We start from the raw sequence: 17,524 nt of genomic DNA, 5'->3' as shown, positions 1-17,524 counted from the left end.
CCTTTTTTTCCAATTCAAATTTTAAATATGTATTCTTAAAGACTTCTGTGGCACCAGTTGGGTACTCAGCACTTTTGAAATTCAGGTCATTTACGAATGTGCCTACATATGAACTGAAGAATCTGCATTTATACACCCATATTTGAAAATTAGACCTTGAACTTTAGGTTCCAAAGAACTGGATATTATTGTTTCCAATTTGTTTTCAAAATGTTCCTGAAATCTTTTACATCATGAGCATTAAGAATACAAGATAAAATATTCAAATTTTGGTGCCTAAGTAAAACATGGTCTCATTTTAGAGGTGCTGACACAAGCACCTGGGGCACTCATTGGCCATGTCTACACTAGCCCCAAACTTCGAAATGGCCACGCAAATGGCCATTTCGAAGTTTACTAATGAAGAGCTGAAATGCATATTCAGCGCTTCATTAGCATGCGGGTGGCCGCTGCACTTCAAAATTGACACAGCTCGCCGCCGTGCGGCTCATCCCAACGGGGCTCCTTTTTGAAAGGACCCCACCTACTTCAAAGTCCCCTTATTCCCATCTGCTCATGGGAATAAGGGGACTTCGAAGTAGGTGGGATCCTTTCAAAAAGGAGCCCCATCGGGATGAGCCATGCGGCAGCGAGCCGCATCCATTTCGAAGCACCTTGGCCACCCGCATGCTAATGAAGTGCAGAATATGCATTTCAGCACTTCATTAGTAAACATCGAAGTGGCCATTTCAAAGTTCGGGGCTAGTGTAGACGTAGCCATTGACTTGAATGGAAGTGACATATACTCAGCTGCTTTGAACACTCAAGTCATTATTTAGATAGTTAAATACAGTTTTAGGCACCTGTACTTTAAACTGATGGCAAATAGCAAAGTAGATTAAATACATTTTTGCATTGCTTCTGCATCCAAAATTTGTGTAACCCATTCAACAACTTTTATTTCTGAATTACTGCCCACTTGTTGTATAATCACTGGAAGGAACAAGATGGCTCTATTAACAATTGCACTGTAAGTTCTTTTAAAGTGAATGTGCTCTGTGTTAAGAAAAATGCTTACTGCCAGCTGTGACAAATTCAGCTTTAGTTATTTGAGAAATTACCAGTAAAGTCTGTTTTGCCTGAATCCCTACCTATTACACAAAATCACATTTGAAAGTTCAGTATATTAAATATAGCTCATCTGTAACACAAAACTACAAAAGCAAGGAAAAGAATGCTAAGGCATTTAACATGTCTTATTTCTCCACCCACAGAATCACACTTCACTGCTAGAACCACCACTATACAGCACAGGCAACACAGCACAATCTTTATTCCGCTCTAGCAAGGATGTCAGCCTTCCATCACTCCTCCTCTGGGCTCCCTGCTACCATAAACTTCCAGACTTCCACCTACTGCTGTTCTGCACAATTCTAAAAATTATATTTACTCATATATGGGGACTAGCCACAACATAAACCAACAGTTTACCAACTTTCTGGGAACCAATTGTGATAGATTAGTTATCAGAAAGCAATTCACCACTTTTTTTTAAATGCCTCAGAAGAAAATCAAGCTTTACTCAAAGATAATGTGCTGAACATTTGGGGCAGCTACAGGATGCTGTGGTCAGTGAAACAAAGAGCCAAAACTCCTGCTTTAAGTACAAATGCAAACTTCACTTAGACATTGTCACAGTTTTCCTATGTGCAGCTGCTGGTAATGTTATATTTCTGCTATCTGATCAAAATAAAAATCACTGAAAAATTAGGCATATAAAATTCTTGTAAAATGACAGAAGATTTGTAAGCAATAAGGGTATGTAATTGGCCTGTCCATTAATACATACATAGATCAGGAGTGATCAGCCCACATTCTACCAAGAACGTGATAACATTTTCATCTGATCTTTTTAACGTTTTAAATTGTTGACCGACATATTCCTCTCCCATATTGTTGTAGGGTTTTCTAAAGACTCTCTTAAGATGGCAGTATATCTAATTTTAGAGCTTTTGAAAAGAACTTTTGAAAGTTTAGTGAATAAATGTCCATAATTACTAGGAAAAGCGTAACACATTCATATAAACACTAAAAAATTCAATTGCTACAAGACGTATTGTAAAGCCACTGATGCTAAAACAAGTTCTTGACGTATACCATTAGAAAAAAAAAACTATGAATTAATTTTTCAAGGTTATTTTGTTTGAATGAGGAGAAGTTTCGTTATAGAACACTTCAAGACAGGCATTCTGAGAAACAGCTTTCCAAAGCGAAGGACTCTGTCCATTCCAATGTAGGTGTACACTCATGCCCAGTTCCTGGACATTTATTTCCCTTAGCCTGTAGCCATCAGGTCGGTGTGTTGCCAATCTAGCACACCATATAGGTGGTGCCCACCCCACCTCCCATTCAGTTCCTTCTTGATGGATACTCCAGCAGCAGGCAAAGGTGGGAGGGTTTTGGAATGGACATGAGCAACACATCTCGAAGAACACCAGCTATGGAAATAAGTAACTTTTTTTGTCTTCAAATGATCACTCATGTGCATTCCAATGTAGGCAAATACAAGTTAATGTGAAGAGATGGGGTCAGAGACCCAGAATGATTGTAGTACAGCCCTGCCCATTGCAGCATCCTCCCAATTGCATAATGGGCTGAATACATATGTATGGAAGACCAGGTGGCAGTGCCACAGATTTCCTACATAGGGACCTGGGCTATGAATGCTGTTGAATAGGCTTGTGGTCTCATAGAGTGAGCCCTGATCAGAGGAGGGGGAACCCTGGTAGCTTGTAGCATTCCTTACTACAAGCCACTATCCAGGAGGAAGCTCTCTGGGATGAAACTGGGAGCCCCTTCATCCTGTCTGCCATGGCCACAAAAAGCTGCTGCGACTTCCTGAAATGTTTGGTCTTCTCAGTAAAAAGCCAAGGCTTCACTGTTACCTAAGGCATATAAGCTCTGCTCCCTTGGAGTAGCATGAGGTTTGAGGTAAAAAAAAAAAAAAAAAAAAAAAGTAGAGAAATATCCTCACTGATATGAAAAGAGGAGACCATATTAGGCAGGAAAGCTGGTTGGGATTTCAATCTAAACTTGCTGTTGTGGAACACCATACAGGGTGGGCCCACCATAAGAGCCCTCAGCTCAGACACCCTTCTGACCAATATGATGGCCACTAAAATGGCTGTTTTTTAGCTGAGAAGCAGCAGGGAGCAGGAAGCAATGGGTTCAAATGTGGACTCCATGAGCTTTGTCAAAATCAAATTGAGGTCCCAGGAGGGTAAGGGGTCCTACACCAGGGCCTAATCCTCTCCCAGCCTTTCATAAATCTCTTAACCACAGGGTCCAAGAACAGTGATGAAAAGCCTGGACCAGGATGGAAGGCAGAAATAGCTGCCACGTGTACTTTGATGGAGGAAAGGAGCAGTGCATCCCCATGTGTATTGATATAATACATTGCTGTCATGTTGTCTTTGCTCTCTGACACACAGTGCCCTGCAAGGTTTTCCCAAAACACCTCATATGCCAACCTCATCACCCTGAGCTCTCTCACATTGATGTGAAGCTCAAGGTCTGGAACACCTCAAGAGGCCTGAATACAGCACTCCCCTAGATGGGCCCCCCCCAGCCTAAGTCTGACGCATCGGTTACTGGGACAGGGAAGGTTGGAGAGTCCTGAAAAGTACCCCTCGTGCATATCATCCAAGCATCCAGTCACCAATGTAGGGTCCACAGTACCTGCTGTGGCAGTGTTACTAATTTGGCTATGTCGTCCCTCACAGGGCAGTACACCAAAGCATGCCACATCTGGAGAGGACATAGCTGAAGTCTGGCATGTTGCACCACGAACATATAAGATGCCATGCATCCCAGGAGCATCATGAAACACCAGACCAATGTGGTGGTGAACTTGATCACATCGTTTATGACGCCTGGAACTTGCTATGTGGCAGGGAGGCTTTAGCAAGCACCAAGTCCAGAAGAGCACCCACAAACTCAATTGGCATTGGCATGAGTGTCAAATTCATCTCATTTACCAGGAGGCAGAGACTGTTGATGGTTTGGGGAAAAAACTTTATGTGCTGATGTACTTGGGCCTGGGAGCGCCCTTTGGCTAACCAGTCATCCACATATGGGAACAACAGGATACTGTGCCTGCAGAGGAAAGCTGTAACCACCACCATGCACTTGGTAAAAAACACTTGGAGCTGTCAACAGACTGAAAGGAAAGACTTTGAACTGATAGTGCCCCCTAATCACCACAAACCTGAGGAACCTCCTGTGGGGAGGATAAATCGCAATGTGAAAGTACACATCCTGTAAGTCGAGAGCAGCAAACCTGTTCCCTGGATCTAGCAATGGGAAAGTGAGACTCAGCAAAATGATGCAAAACCTGACCTTTTTTACAAACTTGTTCAGGCCTTGCAAGTCCATGATGGGCCTCATTCTCCCTTTCGATTTCATGATTAGGAAATAATGGGAGTAAAACCCCTGCCCCCAGAATTGTTGGGGAACCTCCCCTATCATTGCCCACTCAAGGAGCAATTGAATCTCCTGCCTGAGCTGACTCTCATGAGAGGCGTCCCTGAAGAGGGATGGGGAAGGACAGTTGAAAGTATGGTAAGAACTGAACTGGATTGCATATCACCTTTCCACTGTACGAAGGACCCACCAGTCCGATGCTATACAGCACCAGGCAGGGTAGAAAGGGGACAGGCAGAATGAAAGCAAAGGATGCACTGGACCTAAAACAGGGAATGCTGTGGCGCTTTCAACCACAACTTCAAAAGTTTAGTTTAGGCCCTTACTGGACTTCTGTTGCCTTAGGCCTTGGCTGGGTTGAAAAGAGTGCCTTTTGTTCCTCCAACCTTGCTGCCTATCCCTAGGTTGCTGTGGGAACTGCATAGGGGGAGAGCATGAGTTAAAATGTCTGCACTGAGTCACCAGGGTATGGAAGCCCAGTGACCTCATGGTGGCTAGAGTCTAAAAGACTGCAGACCCCTATCAGGTTTTTCAGAAAATAAAGTTGGCCCCTCAAAGGGCAGGTCTTGAATCATCTGTTGCATTTTGTAGGGGAGGCCAGAAACCTGTAGCCATGCCTCCCTTCTCATGACCACCCGGAATGCCATCACCCTTGTTGCCACATCAATAGCATCTAAGTCAGTTTACAAGGCTCAGGCAATACTAACTTACTTTACTCCACAACTGCCACAAACTCAAGTTTGGTCTCTGGAGGAATCAAGTAGCAGAGGGATAGCCATGTTAGTATGTATCCACAAGAGCAACGAGAAGTCCTGTGGCACCTTATAGACTAATAGATTTATTGGAGCACAAGCTTTTATGGGCAAAGATCCACTTCATCAGATGCATCTATAAGGTGACACAGGGTTTCTCATTGTTTCTGGAGGAATAAACTCTGTGAACTTTGAGAGGGAAGAGGTTGCATTGTACAAGTACCTGCTCACTAGGGCCAGCTGATTAGCTATGCACAGCTGTAGCCTTCCAGTCAAATAAACTTTCCTACCATACAGATCTAGTCTATTTGCCTCTCTCTTTTTGGGCAAGGGCCCTTAGAACCCCTGCCTTTCCCAGTGGTTGGCAGCATCTATGATCAGGGAGTTGGGAGGGGAGTGAGTAAAAAGGTGTTCATTCCCCACAGAAGGGACAAAATAATTCCTCTAATTTTTCCTCACTGATGCCGGGTTTGCCACATGTTCTTGGCAGACTAGGCAATGGTCTTTATGAGAATTAACGCCACTCTGTAGGACCTGATGAAGACAGAATATCCGTCATCAGGTCAGTCTCATCCTCGATTTCCTCTGCTTGCACTCCCAAGCCTGGGACTACCAGGCAGAGCAGCTGTTGGAGGGCCCAGTCATCCTCCAGGACCAGGGATGCAGAAGAACCAGCAACCGCTTGATCCAGAGATGAATATGAGGAGGCATCAGGCTTCACCATGCTACCCACATGCAAGGGTTGTGACAGATCTGGTGCACTAGCCTCCCAGAAAAAAATGAAAGCTGAAGAAATAGCCCTATTGCAAGATATTTAAGAAGATTAATTTATCTGGTTTATCAAAAAGAAGACTCAGCAGTAACTTTATTACAGTATGGAAGTACTTTTACAGGGAGAAAATATCAGAATTAACAAGACCTTTTATCTTCCTGAGAAAGGCATACTGAGAAGCAATATTCAAATGATAAAGAAGGTGTTAAGAAGAAGGGGCTTTTAAAAACTGGGGGGTCCTTTCAAAAGGTCCCCATCTCCACAGGTGGTGTGTGATTTGAAAGCCACACTTTTGAATCACTGCAGCTGCCATTATGCTAATGAGGTGCTGCATATTCATGGAAGTGCCTCATTAGCATCTTTTGAATCTGCTCATTAACATGCCCCTTCTGAAAGGAAGGTGGCTCGTGTAGCCACAGCGCTTTTGTCTGAAGTCTTCAGCTCTCCTCACAGAGAGCATGGAACTTTCCCCTCCTGGAAGATCTTTCAACCTGTTCTGACCTATTAATACCTAACAGAGTCCTCCTGCTATAAAATTCATCTGACTTCATTTCCTATCAAGAGAACCAGAATTAACAACTCACAACCTAATTCCTCACCACAAATCAGCATGTTAAGATCTTGCAGATATCAAAAGATTCCTCCACATTACGACCAGATTTGTCTAGGTTTGTAAGAAGAGCTCATTAACACGTAAAGTTATACCCATCTGGTGACTTAAGCCATCTCAAAAATCACGTCATAGAATCATAGAACTGGAAGGAACCTCAGAAGGTCACCAAGCCCAGGCCTGTGCACTCATTGAAGGATTAAGCACATGTAGACCATTTCTGGCATGTGCTTGTCTCTCCTGCTTTTAAAATTATCCAGTGCTGGAGATGCTACAATCTTTTAGATACATGAAAATTGTTACTATGTTCCCTCCCAGTCTTCTCTTTTCCTGACTAAACAAACCCCATTATTTCAATCCTTCTTCGTAGGCCAGGTTCACCTTCTATGGGCTTGTAACTAGAAGTAAAATATAAAATACTTTTTTTTAACATATAAAAGGCACAACAAGCTTATTACTGGTCACACCTATGTTGCTGGACACTGACATTTGGTAACACAAGCAGTGTGAGGGCCAAACATAAAAAAATAATTTTAAAATACAACTTTTGTTTAATATCAGTTTTACTCTCACTGTAGAAGTCAGCATTTTTTCTGATCTTAAACTCAGAAGAAAGCCTACTCTCTGTTTTTTGACCACTCCCAAAGGAACACCTCTGTTGTAATATCGGTACGAAAAACTGCCAATTAATAATGACTTGAGGAACAAAAGGGGATAGTTGGCAGTTGGAGGTGGTAGTGAGAAAGAGAGAAATGCTGTTTTTTTATTGCTGATCATCATTACATATCTAGATCTCTCTTCTGTTGGCAGTCACTCAATAAAGAGTAGGACATCTTCATGTCACCTTCCTATTTGTTCAATTTTATCCCTCCTACTACTTTTTATGGTACTTGTCTTGGACTGTAAAATCCCAAAATCAGGAATCCCTGAATATGTATTTACACATTCCTCAATACAAGGAGACTGACTGGGAGCCCTTAGACACTACTGTAATTAAAATATTTAAGAGTAATATTGTCTTGCAATATTGCATCACACTCAAAACAACAGCTAACTACTGTACTAATCACTCAACTTACCTGTGTAACAAGTGGTTCCAAGAGCCTCTCCACTGTCAGAGTCCGTATTTCCAAACTTTTGGGGTCCCATTTTAAAATGATAGGTGAAGTTGCAGAAGTCATTCTCCCTAGAAGAGACAGAATTACATAAACTCATGCAACTCAGTCATAGTATATTTATATCTTATGTGAAGAGGGGTACAATATAGTCTGTGTACACAAGATACACTGCAAATATTTACCTACCTCTCATACAAAACACCAACAGCTAATTTCACAAGGACTAAGTCTATGCTTACAAAAAATTTGAAGTGACCATGCTAATAGCCAAAGTAAAGAATACTAATGAGGCACTGAAATGAATATTCAGTGCCTCATTATCATGCTGTCGGCCAAGGCACTTTGAGTGCGCCACGGTTCACTCGCCCATGGCTCATCTACACAGGGGTCCTTTTCAAAAGGACTCTGACAACATCGAAATCCCCTTATTCCTATCAGCTGATATGAATAAGGGGATTTCGATGTTCGCAGGGTCCTTTCGAAAAAGACCCAGTGTAGACGACCCATACATAAGCAAGCCACTGCACTTTCAAAGTGCTGTGGCTGGCTGCATGCAAATGAGGCACTGGATATTCATTTCAGTGGTTCATTAGTATTCTTTAATTTGGTCATTAGCATGGCCATTTCAAAGTTTTTTGTAAGTGTAGGCATGACTAAGATGTTTTAATTCATTCATGAGGTCTTTTTTCCCATGACACCCTCACTGAAGTGCTTCAACACTCACTTTTGTCATGCTGTCTATATTTGACCTAGCAGCAGTGTTGTGAATTCTTGCAATTTTGTCATTACTCTAGCGATATTTGGTGTTTTTTTCAATGCCTCCACTCTTGGAAAAAATTGAAGTTTGCAGCTGCCACTACTGCAGAGAACAGCTTGAAAACTTGAACAATAAAGGTTTAAACCCCAGAAAACAAACAAAAAGGAACAAAATGTATTAATTTTTAAATCTCATGATTTGGTGGAACGGGACTGACTGAGAAGGTTTGAATGCTTGGGGTTAGCAGTACGATGTTGATTTGTATAAAAGATAGCTATTTGTTGTTCCTCTTCCACTAATCTCCATTTACCTACCTGTCATGAGACAGTGAGCTTACTGGGCTTTTAACTGTCTGAGAAGTTCCTAGCATATCATGAGCACTGTCATAAAAATAATAAATAATAATAAAAGTAGCAATTAAAATGTTTTACAATGTCTTGTATAGCTGAGATCATAATAATTCTTTCTATATTTAATTAACCCAGACATTTAAAACTGTTTTCTTAATGCAGTCTAATTACTGCCTACACTAAATGACAGAAGGATATATTTGAGTAATATAAAAGGCACATTTAAATTTGCAAAAGCAAAGGCATTCAGGCACGTACTCTGAAGTACAGCATTTAGTACTTTAAGTATCACCCGTGATCAGGTAACATCTGATGAAAGTTTTTGCAACAGGAAGGACTTGCATGCTGTCATTCAGGAGCGTTGCACTGCCCATTTACTACCACTCACAACCATACGTAGCTAAATGCAGGGCAAAGACATTTCATAAGAGACAAAGGTTTTTTTTTTTGTTTTTGATTTTATCTTGTCCACATACTACCTAAAATATATCATAAGCAAATATAAAAGCAGAAGGTAGGAGTTAAAAAAAACACCTAACTAATCTATGCTCCTAATAATTTGCACAAGCAAAAACAGATTTCTGTCCTCTCTTGTTTGGCAAACATTTTGCCAGCAGAATGCTGCTGCAAAAAATCTCCTCATTTAGATTTCATGAATAGTTATGACTCCACCCAACATGGCATTATCCTTTCCTGGTCATGGAAAAACACTAACTACAAGCACTTGCTTCTGGATGTTTCTGGGCACTTCACGTAAATGGCTTTGCTCTGTCTCCTTGAATGTGTACAAAGCCAGAGAGACAAACAAACAAACAAATAAATTTCTCATCTGCCTCACTCTGGCTCTAAACAAAACAAAACACTATAATGCAAAAGGCAGGTGGGTTACACAAGCATATGTCTTGAATTGTTGTAAGTTTTTTTTGTTTTTCTGGGGGTATGCGTAAGGTGATGATGGACTTACTTTACACAGGATATTATTACAACCTGAAGTGCAACCATCAATTCCTTTATTAAATCCAAAGGTGGAATGGTACTTGAACAAGTGCTGTAAATGGCCCTAAAAGGGCTAAATAATTGCAATGTCTATACTTGCTCCAAACTTCAAAGCAGGCATGGTAATCACGCTGATGGGAGATGACTAATGAAGTGCTGAGATGCATGTGCAGCACTTCATTAGGCTAGTTCTCCCCAGTGGCAACTTCGAAGTGCTGGTATTCCGGACAGCCACAGGCACTTCCAACTGTCTACGCTACTTCAAAGTGCCTTTACTCCCCAAAAGTTTATTAGAGTGGGGATGGGCTGGAGTGCCTGGCTCTGTGGGAGGAGGGAGGCATTGTAAGAGCAGGAAGGGCTGGGGGTGCCTGGATCTCGGAGAAGAGGGCACTGTTAGAATGGGGCAGGGGGGGCGCTGTAGAAGATGTGGAAGGATGACAACCACAAGTGTGGTGATCCTTCAATTACTATTGGACATCACTGCTTTAGAGTTTACTTTTTCATACCTTTTAACAAGCAAGTGTTGTCATTGCCAATTCCTAACCTCAGCTAAAAAGCAAGTTGAGAGCTTTCATCCTTACTCTTACTCATACTCTTAATCCAGGTAAGATTTACAACCTACTTTCTCCCCAAAGCTTTTCTTCCCTATTTCTTTCTCTACTTCTTGCTGACCAACAGTTTTTCTTTTCTGTCTGGCTTCACATATGCCCTAATTTTTGAGGTAATATTGGTACGGGGAGAAAGGTCAATGGTGACGCTAAGACATTCTCTTTCTCTATTTAAAAATCATAGGCATCCTTATTGGTCAGGAACCTTCCTTTTAGAAATCCCCCATTATTTTACTAGTTAGTCTCTAAACAAAATGTTACTGACATGTTTCAATTATACCCAGACGTTGCTGGAAATTTGCTGTAAAAAATATGTGAAGAAAACTGAAGGAAATTGAAAAAAGTGTGCAAAAAACATTGATGGAAAATTCATTAATCTGAGTCTTGATGGCAATGAACACAAAGATCCAATAGTATAGGCCTTTGAGACAACACAAAATGGGATTGTCTATTTTACAGAAACAACTAAAGGATCAAGAAAAGCCCATACAGCACACTACTTAAAAGCAGTAGCAGTGAAAGCTTTAATAAATTCTGAACAAATATGAGAGATGGAAGTGGAGCTTTGCAATACAGAATACTGTAAATGCAGCAAGTAGTAGCAGTAAGCCTCTTCCAGTCCTACGTCTTGGAGCATAAGCCATTGACAAATCATTTGCGAGTGTCTTCTGTCCTCAGTGATCTTTTCCAGTCCTGACCAGGTGTATCCCATCTTTTTAGCATCTGCCTTCAGGTCCCTCTGCCAGGTGTTTTTTTTTGGAGTCCTCTTTTCCTTTTTCCTTGGGGGTTCCAACATAAGACTTGCCTTGAGACATTGGTGGCTGGTTTTCTAAGGGTATGTCTAATCCATTGCCATATTCTCTTCCTGATTTCTTCTTCTTCTTACACAGGCAGTTATTGATAAATGTCTGGATTTTTTTTTTGACAGTTCTGTTTCTTGTTCTTCGAACACTTCTGTCAGTTTCAGGAAAGATCTTCAACAGACGTATCCTGGAAAGAATGAAGAACGGAGTGGACCCAAAGCTGAGAGTCCAGCAAGATGACTTTCGACAGAATAGGTCATGCATCAACCAGCTCGTATTACTACCAATAATATTGGAGCAATCTATAAAATGGAATTCACCACTTTACATCAACTTCATCAACTACGAGAAATCCTTCCACAGTGTACACAGGGAAACCCTGTGGTAGCTACTCCAGCATTATGGCATACCAACCAAGTTAGTCAGCCTCATTAAGAACTCTTACAAAGGAACAACCTGCAAAGTTTACCAACGGGGACAATTCACAAGGAGCATTGAAGGGAAGATCAGAGTCTGACAGGCCTGCCTGTTGTCACCATTCCTCTTTCTCCCGGTGATTCATTGGGTCATGAAGATGAAAACACCAGGGAAATGTAAAAAAGACAAGGCAAAATCTGGAAGAGGACAATCAAGGGAATCGGAAACATATGGATTCAATGCTCACCTGATTAATCTCTTAGGAAAAAGATTAATGACTACCCTGGGAATGAAGAAAAATATTGTCAAAATTGCAAAAATACTTCTTGTAACAGCCACTTTGATTCTGCTCCACTGAAGGAACAAAAAAACATTACTCGCCATTGTATCTGTTCAAGTTAGGTGTGCACAAACTGCAGGCATGACTGTGGGAAAGTTTTACATTAGCTGCTACTGGTCAAGTTGGCTGTGGATCTCCCTGAAGTGGTGCCAGTGAGGGGCTCAGCCAGACTCTTGTACCAGAACAGGTGCAACCACAAGGACAGGCTTGATCCTGGATCTTTGTCGTGGCGCAGAGCCCTCTGTCTGCGCCAGGCACTGCATCATTTCAATAAATGCCTGTGCCGACCAGTATGTGCCAGGCATCAGCAAAGGGCCAAATGGCATTGGCTCTCCTCTTGGTTAGTCCAGTGGGCTAGGGCTTGGTGCTTGCAGTGCTAGGGCATGAGGGTCATGGGCCTTAAAGTTGTTCAGTGCTGCCTGCATCTAAGACATCGGGGGTTGACAAAGCTAGTGCTGACAACTTGGACTTCTTCCACTAGAGAGAGAAAGCAGTACCACGCTGAAGACCTCCATGTGGAGCCTTGCCACAGAGGTTGAAGTGCTGACTCCATGAGGAGCTGACAGAACCAAAAGTCACGCTCCCAAGGATTCCAAGGCTTAAAACACCTTCAGATTCAGCATTCATCAGTCTTATGAGCTTCCCACAAACAATGAAGACAGGAGTTGGGGGGACGTATGTTGGCATGGATTTCAAGCAGGAATTACACTGCTTGAAGCTTAAAGCCCTGGGACTTCTGCATGCCCCTATCCTCTGAAGGGGATACAGGAAGAGAAGGGAGACCCTTCCGCACCAACTGACTGCCTAACTGACTAACACTAACTAACTGGAAATCAATGGCTATGCTGAAGAACTGTTTACAACTATTTACATAAGAAAGAGATAGGGAGATGTGGCATAGCAACAAGCACTTGGTTACAGTTCCAACATACTGCACTGTGACAAAGTCCCTCCTCGACCCCTGTGGGTTCCTGCGCTTCCTGGCGATTTCTTTGGTGTGCCTCAGAGACTCACAGAGAACCCCGTATCTGCTTGGTACTTTCCCAAGGCAGAAGTCTCCGCTTAGCGACCCATCCTCATCACAGGCAAGTCCCAACTGGGGAGGACAGGGGCAGTCCCCTTGCAGGCCCGCACCTGCTCCAATGTGGTAACCCTCTGGGGAAGGGTGGGGGGAGTCCAGACCCGCCCTCTACCCTGGACTCCCGCCCAGGGTCCGTACAAGGGCAGGTGGCTGCTGGCAGGGCCTTCTCCCCTGCCCCAACGTAGCAACCTACCCCTGGGCCACTTCACCCACCACTTCCCTGTGTTTCCTCTTGCTCTTGCATGCGCCCTCCAAAACCTTCCCACTCCAACCAGCTAGGGGGAACCTTTTATAGGGAGTGCAGGGCCTCAGCTAGCCAATGACTGCTGACTGTGGCTACTAGTTAATGAGGCCCCCAGCTGTCTGCCTTAATTGGGAAACAAAAAGGCATTCCCCCACCAGCCAGTATACCAGCCCTCTTGCAGGATCCTATAGCCCCCAGGCAGTGGTCTGTCACAGCACAAACAGCAAGAAAGACATGAGGAGCGGTTGGGTCAGCAGGATCATATATAAGGGTCCTCACCGGTGCTACTCCAGGAGGCGCCACAGCCAACCCAATGGGTAGCAGGTAAGGTAAAACTTTCAGACACTTGTGCATGAGGCATGACAACACCTAACTTGAAGAGATGTGAGGAAGCCTTCGAAGATTAAATCAGGAGGTTCCAAACTAATTCTCCCCCAAGATTTATGATGGAATTGAGTGGCTGACAGTTTTGCGTTACTACAGATTGGCTATTCTGCTGACAATTTCTGAAGAAAATTGTGACAAGCCATACAGAACTATAACAGCCAAAGTAGTCAACATTAGACTACTGGGAAATGTAGAAGGTATACTGAATATTCTGCAAGCTGTGTCCAAATTGCAAAAAGATTCCTACGATACTGCTGATGCTGCTGAAATTTGCCAAGAACTTCTAGAGACATTGAAGAAACAAATACCCAGCATAACAGCTAAACTGCTGCCAGTAAACATGCTGTTGGATCAAGCATTGTATCTCATTTTCTTTGACAATAGTCACCCAAAGTATGAAGGTACATACCTAAATGCTGAAGATGACGACACTGTATGATACGGGCACCTAATAATCACCAGGGTCATGCCAACCATAATAAATTTCAGGGCCCAAAGTGACACTTTCATTTGTGCACATTAGCTGACAATATTTTAAAGACAGTTACACCACTTAACTGGTGGAAATCATTAGCTAAGCACCTGGAACAAGAGTCTGTTGAAGTACTATACTATCATCTAACAGCAAAGGCCTCTCTTTCAGGCACAGAAATAATATTGTCTTCATCTGGATTAATTCATTTAGAAATGAGGAGGAAATGAGATCTACTAGCTTTAACAGCTTAAAGGACTGCTTAAATAATTGAGGAGACAGTTCTCATTTTCAGGAGACATAGATGAGTATGAACTTAAGCTCCAGGCACTCTCAACCAGGCATATTTGAAAACTTTTCCAGGTTAAAATAACCAGTTTAATTCATACTCTACAGTTAATCCCACCATTCCTGTAATAAATCATTTAGTTGTAAATGGGAAATGCGTTTTGGTAAGAAAAGTTCATGTACCAAAATTTATTTATAAAAATAAATTATATAAGCTCTTTTTGTGTGTTAATAAATTCCAGCTACTATCCTAATGCAACATTCCACAATCCATGAGCTGAAAGTTAATTATCTAGTATATATGCAATATATAATTCACAAAATGTACTATTAATAAAAATCTTACAATATTAATTTATTGCCTAAACAAATGTATGCAGTTAAGAGCGTACTGTCCTAGGTAGAAAAGAGATGCTCCAAGTCTAAAATAAAGACTCCCTTTAATTGTGAATCAACATGTTTCAATGGTTATATCCAATGAGAATGCACTTTTTTTAAAGAAAATAACTAAAGTGCAAATGGGAAAAAAATATTGAAATTAAGACTTGCCAATTTGCGATTTAAATTGCCTTGATTTAAAGAAATCTACCCTATCTGCAAAGTCAACACAGCTAAGCAAAACAAACAAAAATCTCTAGTCAAACAATTATTCATTCTATTTCATTAACAAAATGCCATATTAACAATCTAAAATGATAAGAGTGTGAATGGGGATTACATGCCTGAGCATAATCTGTAAGGCCTGAAGAGCTCCCTTTCAAATCCTAGGTAGTTCTTTCCAAACTAGAAACACAGTCAAAGTATGCTGTTCATCATTTTCTTTTCTTCTCTCGTCCATCCACACTACCAAAAAACATTTACATCAGTATTGTATTTAAAAACAAGAACTTCACAGCCCTGAAGCATTCCAATATATATGTCAGCCAGGTATGAGGCTGGCAAGCCAGGAGCCAGCCCATTCCAAGGCCCCAGGCATCAGTGAACATTTACAAATACATAGCTGGAAACCACAAGGATGCCACATGTATTTTTCCTCACTCAACTAATGTAACAGCAAACATTTGCATTTTACTTATCTGTCAGTGCTACAGCCTGTAAGAGGCTTCAGGCCCAGCTGAGGGCAATTACAAAAGTTAATATTTTGCCAAGGTTATTTTAAGTAAAAGTCACAGAGAGGTCATAGGCAATAAACAAAAATTCATGGGAGCCATGACATATCTGCAACTTTTACTAAAATATTAAGGAGGCAGGAGAAGGAATGACATCCAGAGCCCCATGGCAGGGACTGACAACCCCAAGATAATTGGGGAGAACGTAAGGAGAGGAAACAACAAAGGCAGCCCAGGAGGCAGGTTTGAAGAAACTCAGAGGGTGAGTTTGGGCTGTAGAATGAGGGCTAGAAGGAAGACTTTTTTCTATAAGCCATGTTGCGAGTTCTGGTGATGTAACAGAAAAATACACACTTGGATGAAGGATTAACAGCCTGGCATGTATCAATGACCGCGGAACTACCTGAACGAGTCAGGCAGTGAGGTTCACTGGGAAGCGATAGAGGCCTCTGTAATTAAGTAACCCATCAAACAGAATAAACGTGTAATGCAAATAAAGGACTACAGCAGGAAGGTGCAAGTCTCAGCATATTTCAAAAATGTGGTTGTGTGTCATGATCAAAGACTCTAAACGCCTTCCTCTCTCTCCCTTAGCATCAAAGGAAACAGCTCATACAGATAGTACTCTGTCAGCTTGTTTCTCTGTGAGAAGGAACTGTAAGTGTGGGCACAAGGAAAAATTCTTTAACTCTGTGCTCTTTGGATTCTAGCAGGACAGAATAACCAAACAAGAAGCTACTCCCAGCATTATTCTGAGCAGCCCACAGAGACGTTTGGAAAATTGGCAGATTAATACATATCTGGTATCATTTAAAATTATAGACCCTGACTCACCCGTACATAAGTTAATGCAGGTGAAATCTCTCATAACTCTCTTGGTCAATAAACCTTTAATTAGTTTGCTATACAATTCATGACCAGCATTGTCTTTGATGTGAGATTTAGAAATCAAATTGATGTGGATGAGTGACTGGTCTGTTGGCACTGGGTGAACCTGAATATTTTGTGAGGCTTGGTGCAAGCGACCATTTATCACATACACTAGCTTGCCCAGTGTCTAAGGGGACTCCATTCTAATCCCATTGACTCCTGTGTCTTCGGTCTAATATACTGGGTTACTTTAGGAGTTCAATTTGGCACTAGCTTGCTGTGATCTCATTATAGTACACTTCACCAGTTTGGGCGTCTGCTCTGAATTTGACAGTCAATCTTACGATTGGCACTCATGGCCATGAAGCACTCCAGACATCATGACACCACGTTAGTGCCAGCCTATTATGTATGAGGAGGGAAGCCAATGCTATCTGTTAACAGAGGATAACCATACGACTTAATACAATTAATATTTTTATTTCAATATAAAGTATTCCTTTTAAGAATGAGAACAAAGGTTGTCGTCAGGAAAAATTCTCTTTTCACCTCAAGAACAAGAAGTCCTACGGCTTCTTGCTCAATTTTCCAGATCAGAAAGAAAGCCAGCATTTTCCAGAAGAAACACGATGAAGTAAGTAATATCTTCTGTACTAGCTCAAAGGCTTTTTTTTTTCCTTGAACCAACACAATTTAGTCCAATAAAAGATATTGCCTTCCCCACCTGGTTTCTCTAACATCCTAGACCCAGAAAGTTACGACATTGCAAACAATCTTTTCCACATTACTTTAATGTTCTTGCTTTTCTCCAGGAGCTTCTGTTTTTCAAAACTTTATTTCATTTTGAAAATCTATATTGAGAATATTGGTACATAAACAATAATCTCATGGGTTTTTTTTTGAAAGCTGAAGATAGTCTGAGTATCAACAATTATAATTTAGAGGTATGTGCTGTGCTACATTCAGAGTAAATTTCACTAAACTGTGACTGATACTTTTCTAAATGTTTATTGGAGAGGATGTTTATTGTTCCATTAACAGCACATGGTTTAAATCTCAAACCTCACATCACACACTAAGCAATGGAAA

At 41.6% G+C, this 17,524-nt stretch overlaps 1 protein-coding gene across 4 annotated transcripts in view; it reads right to left on the bottom strand.

Moving 5' to 3' along the window:
• Positions 1 to 17,524, bottom strand: part of CTNNA2 (catenin alpha 2) — an 814,165-nt gene that overhangs the window by 694,613 nt on the left and 102,028 nt on the right. For all 4 annotated transcript variants that reach the window (XM_074992260.1, XM_074992255.1, XM_074992258.1 and 1 more), the window contains exon 2: positions 7,675 to 7,781. In XM_074992260.1, the coding sequence (XP_074848361.1) occupies positions 7,675 to 7,776 (102 nt within the window). In that variant the 5' untranslated portion in view covers positions 7,777 to 7,781. The remainder of the gene's footprint in view (positions 1 to 7,674; positions 7,782 to 17,524) is intronic.

This window comes from Carettochelys insculpta, chromosome 4 (genome assembly GCF_033958435.1).
Source record: "Carettochelys insculpta isolate YL-2023 chromosome 4, ASM3395843v1, whole genome shotgun sequence".
NCBI lineage: Eukaryota > Metazoa > Chordata > Testudines > Carettochelyidae > Carettochelys > Carettochelys insculpta.
Note: the sequence above shows the minus strand (reverse complement) of the source record. Positions and strands in the feature narration are given on the sequence as shown.